Source organism: Octopus bimaculoides, chromosome 6 (assembly GCF_046866305.1).
Source record: "Octopus bimaculoides isolate indiv1 chromosome 6, ASM4686630v1, whole genome shotgun sequence".
Taxonomy (NCBI): domain Eukaryota; kingdom Metazoa; phylum Mollusca; class Cephalopoda; order Octopoda; family Octopodidae; genus Octopus; species Octopus bimaculoides.
The window spans coordinates 9853997-9863379 of NC_142933.1; the positions used below are offsets into that span (position 1 = coordinate 9853997).

A 9383-nucleotide genomic window follows, 5' to 3' on the forward strand; every position below is an offset into this window, starting at 1 on the left:
TATATATATATATATTTATATATTTATATATTCAATCCTTTATATTGAACACTCAATTTTTCATCTATTCAATAAGACATATTCCATATATTCAATAAGACATTCAATACTTTATTTCATAATACCATCCATTTTTATTTTATATTGTATATTATATTATATATTGTATATTCCATATTCTATATCCCACATTGGTTTTGCAGGAATATCAATAAAACATAAAAAAACAGACAGTGTTGGAACTCTTTTAAACAAAATAATATATTCCTCTATGCACAATCATACAAAACCCCCTTTTTTTGTATTTATTTTTACTCGCATATATATATATATATATATATATAGAAATGCAGAGACGCCTTTTGCATTTTTGTATTTGCTGCCGATTAGGTAAACCCGTAAATACGCGGTATATTTTGAAAAATTAGACATAAAAACACGAACCATGCTGCGTACTGATTCGTGCTTCATATGTTGTCTGGTCAATTCTGCTGACGATAGTCTGACCTTGTAAGATATAATCTTTATCTTACTAAAATTGACTTGAAACCATGGTACAGAATATAGATTGGTAAAAGTTTTTATTTTTCATTTCCTTTCGAAATTATCCCTAACTTTTGTGGTATGTAGTATTTTTGCTGCTATTTCTAGCGAGTAGATGTCCTATTATAGGCGTCTCTGCATTTCTAATGAATAATACATAGTCTATTGACTGTTTTTACTCTCGCTAGACCACTGGTGGTAAATAAAATTTCTAAAATTTTCTTTGCCACCCTATAATTTATTAATATATATATATATATATATATATATATATATATATATATATATATATATATATATATATATATATATATATATATATATGTGTGTGTGTGTGTGTGTGTGTGTCTGTGTGTGTGTGCTTTCGGTGCTAATGTTTTTTTTTTATATGCCACCGTTTTTACAATCCTGTGAATAATAATAAAGGTATTTTTATATAAGCTTAAAGCTTATGGCGATCACCTTGCAATGACTAAGGAAATTAGTCTAATAAAGGGGTATATATGCCCTCGACAGAAAAAAGAAGGCTTTCTATCCATATACACACGCATCTATACAAGTTAACCTATACAATGGAACATTTCATGAAAAGAAACCGGTGAAAGCGCATTTTACAAGAGCAGTTAGGGGGCTCACTAAAAGATACAGTCAATTAAAACAAGGTATTGCCCTGTCCAGATCAGGTAACCCAAGACGTTAGGAATGGAACACACAGAGGCGAGTAATGGAGTAATGTTACCCTCAACCTAACTTAGTTGACCTGTCTATGCTGTTGCTTCGAATGAGACGCACAGCCTGCCACTTGAAGGGAATTGTGGGACTTCTTTTCACTAGCGAGATCAGTATATTTAGATAACACTTAAATATATTTAGGAAAAGATTAACAACTGAAACCGAAGCGAACAATAGATACAAATATATATATATATATATTCCATTGCATAATTACGTTTCTGATAGAATTATAACCTAAATGTACTCTAACATTAGGAACATTAGGTTTGCTATTCATCAGGCCATAAAAAACCGCTCTTTGAATATATTCGTTTACATAATGTCCATAAGGCAAAACCGAGGCGTTCAGTGAAACTTTCAGACTAAATATAACTTTCATTTAGGACTACATTTTTTTAGTGTAAATAGCTTACAGCAGAGCGTTCTACAAAATTCGGATTTAGTATTTAAACTACAGAATGGAAAAGATACCTTGTTGTTGTTGCTGTTGTTGTTGTTGTTGTTGTTGTTGTTCTTCTTCTTCTTCTTCTTCTTCTTCTTCTTCTTCTTCTTCTTCTTCTTCTTCTTCTTTTACCCTCCTCCTCCTCCTCCTCCTCGTTTTCTCTTCCTCTTCCTCCTCCCCTCCTCCATTTCATAGATACATACATACATACATACACGCATATATTCTTATATAGATACAAACACCACACACACACACACACACATACACACACACACACACACACACACACACACACATACATATATATTCATGTATGCGTATGTATACATCTATATGTATCTATCGATTTATATATCTCACTCTCTCGCTAAATATATATATATATATATATATATATATACATACGCGTGTATGTGTGCGTGTGTGTTTGTATCTATATAAACATTCATGCCGTTTTATTTATTCGTCAGTTTATATATATTCTTCTTTAAATAAATGATGAACAACGTAAGATCATTTTTATATGTACCAAACACTATATTTTGGTCTTTTCTTCTAGAACTTCTTCATTATATTTCTGTTCTTATCTGAACCCTATAGAACCATATATCAAGTTGTGTCTTACACTTCTATATGACATTATACATAAATTCAATTATGTTTTACCACATTAAAAGACAATAAATAACAAGACACTAAGCGTAGAATCTCTTGGCATCAGTTCAGTATACACGCCGTATTTAGAAAGAAGTAATATTTCACTATTGGCGAGTGAAGAACCTGGAAGAAAGTCTGTTAAGTTGCTATGAGCTTAACTCCGCCGATGTTAATCCAACGTGGCTTAATCTTCTCAAGAGTCCACTAATACAGCTACGTCTTACATTTTTGAACCCGACAACGACACTTCTCTCATATTGTGCATAATCTTGTATCTTGTTATCAATTTAAAGACAAGTTTAATTTCATAATGAAAACAACTTACAAGAAGAAGACTAATGGTTTCAGGTGCGTTTCTATACAGCACTGCACCAATCCCTTTTGTTAAGGATGTTCTTCGTTAATAATTGAGCTTTTAATTTTAACGACCAGGCCTTATCTAATATGAAATGCAAAATTGGAGACATATTGGCATGCTTCCTGGAATCTTGTTGCCATTGGAAACCAATCAATTCTTGCAAATATTCAACGCTCATTTACTTTTGAATATAGAGACTACAAAATCCTTCAATCTACATCTATCCTGTTCCCACTCTTGATCTATACATCAGATTACTTTAGACACTTAAACATTTGTGATCTTTATCTTTTATTTTTATTACAATCAAACAGCAGTAGTAACAGCAGCTGCAGCAGCAGCAGCAGCAGCAGCAGCAGTAGTAGTAGTAGTAGTAGTAGTAGTAGTAGTAGTAGTAGTAGTAGATGTTGTTGTTTAACCGCAGGTCAGTTCTGATTGAGCACACCATTCATAAAAAGTGGTCAAACTGTGATCACTTCATTTTCATTCTGGAAATAAGACATCCAGAGATATGATAACCCTTGATACATATTTTCGTTCCTTATTTTTTTTTTTACATGCGAGGAATATAATTTGAGAGATTTGGCTTCTACTCTTAGCAGCTCGACAGACCACGTGGAGGCTAAACCCTTTGGTCGTAATCATGCCATGTTCGTAAGTAGAGTAGTCTTTTGTACTTCGGACAGTACGTACGGGAAGATGCGTATGTGGGGAAAATATTTAGTATCCGACAACGAACTGTTGTCAAAATAATAGTGAAGATGAGGCAGAGAGATAACAAAAAAGTACTGTCCCGAGTTTTAAGGCTCATAGGGTCAGTTAATCAGTTTACATAGCGAATAAGTGATGACGGAGCCCAAAACATTTCCTCTGAACGAGACGCCATTCCGTCGGAGGATTACACAGTTATAGCTGAAATGAAGTGTTCTGATCAAGAACGCAACGCACTCACCTCGTTCCCTGTTTCCCCGTTCCGTCGGAGAATCAAAACTACGATCATGTGTAAGTGAACATCCTAACCACTGGACTACGAGAATTCACTTGGATACTGATGTATTGAGTCGTAGGACTCATAGGGCCAGTTGCTCGGTCTCTATAATGCGTAAGTGACAGGGATCACCAACATTCTCCGTGACCAAGGGTGCAATTAATCTCAGTGCTAATTATTTATAAGTGAGCGTCTGGAGCAATGTGAAATAAAGTTTTATGCTCAAGAATACAACACACCGATCCTGGACCGGGAATCGAAATTATAATCTTGCGATTATGGCTGCAACACGATAACTTCTACGCTACATGTACTCTACAGCAGCATATTAATAAAGCTGCAAAGACATCACAAAAGCCGTTACTCAGAATTTCATCTTTCCGTTCGTCGGATAGTTTTAGTTTGACGATCTATCGACGAACGGGAACGTGAAACTCTGAATGACAGCATTCGTGATCTCTTTGCAGGTTTATTAATAAAGCATATATATATATATATATGTGTGTGTGTGTGTGTGTGTGTGTGTGTGTGTGTGTATCCTTATATGATACACACACATGAATGAATAATTTCATTTAATGCATGGAAACGAAGGTTATCATGCATCTTCATGCCGGTGGGGCAGGGTTGGAGGTATCATGCCTCTTTATGACTGCAACAATGTGAAATACCTTAAAGAAGGTAAAACACTTTCAACACAGTAGGAAATAAAAGCCGATGCCGTTAATATATCCACATTATGGACTTCGGTGTAATATTTCCATATGTTTCTCATTCCTCTGACCTCCGTTGATATACAAACTAAATAACAGCTTTATTCTTTCACAGAAAATGTAAGCTTCTCACATCGATGCTTGTATTATGATGACACTGCCCGAAATATACTTCTCCATAGCTAACGTTATTCCCTGTAAAAGGTGATTATGTCGTCACCACAACAACACGGAAGAAAATATAACCACAAAAAGACAATTTCTAAATATCTTTCACTCAAAGTAACGATTCATAGCTTATGCTGTATGCAAAAAACCCGGCATAATCTGCTTTTCGTCTTCCACACCTACGCATATATGGAAGTGCATATTACGCATAGAGACACAAATTAAGACAGATAAATATATTCATATGCGTGTGTGTATGCCATTGTGTACATATGTCCTTGCGTATATATATATATATATATATATATATATATATATATATATATATTGTTTCTGTGTGCTTGGTTGTATTCACACTGGAGGTTTCCACTGTTTGATTTGTAATTCAGTTTAGAAACGTGTGAAAGTTGATCATTCCAAACAGCTGATCATTCATTGTGAGTTTACAGGTAAATATCGATCACATATCATACCTCTGTCCTTCAGAATACAGCACAGAAAAGGGTTTTAATATTATAACTAGTAAATGGATTTACGACTATAAGACTGTTAGTTCTCGTCGTGAACATTTGAATTTGATCCCATTGTGTATTGCATTGAGAATGAGTTTTCTAAGCTTTCTTCTTTGATGGGAATGGAATTTGGTAGTCGCAACCCTGCAGGAATACCGGTGTTGGTTTGTGTACGTCCCGCTAATTTATCGGTTAAGTCAAAGATAACGATAGAATAAGTAGTTGACATACAAATCATAAAAATTAGGGTTGGCGTCAATTTATTCAAGGGAGTACTAAGCGTAGCCGTACAATGCCTAAAACTAGTAAGAAATATAATGTACCTTAAAATTCTAGTTGTTATTTTGTTGCGTATATGTTTACATACAATTGTGCTAACATTTCTATATTTCTTACGTAACTATATATTTCAAAGTTTGTATATTTTATTCGCTGTTCATGACTCGACGCATGAAATCTGATGAGCACGAATGAATCAACGTCAGGAGTAAATCCTTTTGTGCCACAAAATATGTTTTATAATGTGAAAACATAATTCAGTTCACTAAATTAATTAGATTTCTTGCGGAGCTTTGTATTTTGTATGTATGTATGTATGTATATCTATTGCTTGATCGATCGATATAGGTCAATATATACTAGTTTGAGGAAAAGGTTCGTGCGTCGTGTTAAAATAATGATTTTTATGCAAGAATTTATTCAAAAAACAACATTACCTATTCTTCAAAATAAAGACAATCATTTTCCGCGACCTTCTGCCAACGATCTGCAAGCTTTCGAATTTGGCCAAAATACTAATCCGTCGGCTTTGAATCGAAAAAGTCTTGACAAGCTTCTTTAACCTCATCGAATGACTCAAATCGGTGACCTTTCATAAAGTGTCGCATTGATCGGAAGAGACCGTAGTCAGATTGAGCAACAAGTGGACTATAGGCTGGATGCAGCAGAACTTCCACACCGCCCAATTCTTCAATTCTGTTGCTGTTCTTTCTGGCAGTATGTGGCTTTGCACTGTCTTGTTGAAACAAAGCGCATTTTCGACGAAAACAGTGAGTCATCATTGAATGATATGAACTGAATGAAAACACCACAAAAATATATATAAAAAAGCATTATTTTAACACGGCGAACGAACTTTTTCCTCGGCCTAATACTATGAATAGACACATATATAAACACACACCTATACATACGCACACAAATGTTACACAAATACAATAAAAATAATAACAGGACATAACAACAGGTGTCTTTCGACTAAGGACAAATTAAATTAGGCGGGCATGTGTGGAAATAAAGATTTCCCAGGCACAGGGAGGAATATCGATGTTGCACGGACGACGGCCAGCCAAGAAAGAAAGATCAGACTTGGCCGAACGCTGGTCACGTGGCAAGGTAAAGGAAGAGGGACAAAAGAATTAAGGAGGGGCGAGAAAAAACGACAGGGACACAGTGAAGTGAAAAATGGAGGGAAAGTGAGCAAGAAGAGAAGGCAAGGAAATGTGAGAGATGGGGGAACGAATGAACGAATCCTTGGATGGAATTTATAAACGTTGCGCAAGTTTAACTGTTTATGAATTCCATCCATGTATTATTGCTATTATTATTATTATTATATTCCTCATACATTATATCAGTACAACGCTGACAAACTGGTTCACTAGTCAACATCATTGGACAGTGGCCGGCATAATGGAATAGGAGCTTTATTAGCATATTCAAAACGTTTCCCAATATGAATACTACCATTGAAAAGGTTGCAAGACGCAACGAAAATTTCAGAAAAAATAAGTAAATGAGTGGAAATCGAACCGGTGAGTGTATCAAATAATAAGGCACTAAAAGAGAACGACTCGCCTCAGACTCAATATTATGTAAACACACACACACACACACACACACACACACACACACACACACACACACACACACACACACACACACACACACACACACAAACACACAAACACACACACATTCGAAACGCTTAGTTTTAGAATGGTGGCAGCTGATGAAGGAAATGTTCTCTATGTGGCTTGTATGTTTTCTGTACTCTCTTTATTATTTTGTCCACGTTTTTTTGCAACGTCCTGTACCCAGATATGCATCTATATATACATGTAGATGTAGGTATGTACATACATGTACGTATATATGTATATACTCATATATTATTTGTATTATATATATGTAAATTCGAAATGGAAACCAACACAATAAATTGAACAATTAAATAATTTAATCATTAAATGCTAAATTCTATACAATTTCATCATTTTATACAAACAAATGACACATCTCATAAATTACAGATGTTTCAATACAATTAATAAAAACAAGTTTTTCAAGAATAATAAAATACCTTTTAAATATAATGAGGTTTCATCAGATAGACACATCTTCATAAATATCTAATAATTTGAAAGTTACCTTTTATATCCTACTACCATTAAAGTAACTTTAATACGATTCTGTCAATTCTATGATATTCATGTAATAAAGTTTGGATATTTTATCTATATTTGTTGATATTTAAAATAATAATATTTTATTTTATTTCTTAACAGATTTGTGCGTTTCGAATATCATAAAAAGAAACAGAAAAGAAGATTCAGAGTTTCATCAGCAGTAATAATTGTTTCATGACGAACAAGATTTAATTATCTACCAACTGAAGGATAAGTGTGTCGACCAATGCTTGATGGTTTCATGTTTTGAAGAAAACAAACATTTATTTACAATATGAACGACACTGACCAACGGCACCGTGTTGTGGTTCTAGGAGCAGGTGGGGTGGGTAAAAGTAGCATCATTAAACGATTTCTTTTTGGGGCCTTTACATCTGAATACCACGAAACTGTTGAAGATTTGTTCTGCCGACAGTACGATATCAGTGGTAGCCTTATTAAAGTTGATATTTTAGACACGGCTGGAAACATTCCATTTCCTGCTATGCGGCGTTTATCCATCTCTACGGCACATGCTTTCACTTTGGTATATACGATAACTAACGAAGCCTCATATAAAGAAGTCAAACAACTTTGGGATCAAATTAAGGAGGAGAGGCGAGATTATGAAAAGATCCCTGTGGTCATTGTTGGCAATAAAGTTGATTTAGAAAATGACCGTATTATCGAAAAATTTGACGCATTAGACTGGGTCAATAACGATGGGCTCAAAGGAAAATTTGTTGAAGTTTCTGCTAAGACTGGGGAATGTATAAATGATATATTCCGTATCCTTTTAATTCAAGCAAATATTCCTTCTGTTAGGCAGTTGGAACCGTTCCTGAAACGCCGCTTGTCACTGGATCACACTGCAGAAGAACAAGGCGACACAGATGAGGAGAAAAAAAAATTTCTTAGAAGTCGAAGCTTAATTAGAAGGGGTAGTAAACCGAAGATCAAAAGATCTGGACGCCCCGGTAAAAATGATTGTGGTATATCTTGAACTACTCTCACCATTGCAAGTTATTTCCGCCTTCTTTTGAGATTGGATCAGTAAAGCCTCAACCACTTTTACTCTGGTTCTTGCACTTTTGTAAACTTTTAAGTTCAACTTTACAAACGAGATGATGTTATATTAGTTTCAGCTGTTACAATAGATGTTATTGTAAATGTTATTGTCTCCACACATGTTAACGTGCTATTTTCTATCTACAAAATATTTCGGGACACTTTTTTCTATAAACCCAATCTTTTCACATCACAGATTTTTGCCTCTTTTATCAACAGAAATGGTTCTAATTTCGAGTCTCCACAGTAAATTTTGGGCAAAAGACTCGAACGTAAGTTCTTTAAACATTACATATATTTCGTCTAATGAATATTTTATACATTTTCACTTTCATTTTAAAATTTATATAAATATGGGCTACCAAATAAACAGTTAATATTCCAAAAAAATATTCCAAAAAAGTATCCTTGCGTGAAATATTAACGTGGAATTCAAAATCCAAAATTATGTATATAATTGAGGTTTTAGAAGATAATGTAATATGATTCATTTTGTATAAACAATATTACTCGAGAATGTTCGAGAGCAAAATTGATCAGAATAAAACTTGGAAGAAAAAACGAACAGAATTTAGATACTAACAAAGATAAACAATACACATCGGTTATATTTGCGTATGATATCAATATTACCTGTGTCTAGTTGGACACTCCTTATCATGTTAACTAGACGGCAACTCCTCCATGACAGTGAGACTGCACTAAAATATTCTGCATACTGATCGGTTTATTGTTCAACAGCAGATTTG

General features: G+C 34.3%; 1 protein-coding gene across 9 annotated transcripts in view; it reads left to right on the top strand.

Moving 5' to 3' along the window:
• LOC106873642 (ras-related protein Rap-2a) overlaps nt 1–9383 on the top strand; it is a 263389-nt gene that overhangs the window by 253857 nt on the left and 149 nt on the right. For all 9 annotated transcript variants that reach the window (XM_052969069.2, XM_052969072.2, XM_052969070.2 and 6 more), the window contains one exon: nt 7687–9383. This exon is cut by the window's right edge and continues 149 nt beyond it. In XM_052969069.2, the coding sequence (XP_052825029.1) occupies nt 7862–8569 (708 nt within the window). In that variant the 5' untranslated portion in view covers nt 7687–7861 and the 3' untranslated portion in view covers nt 8570–9383. The remainder of the gene's footprint in view (nt 1–7686) is intronic.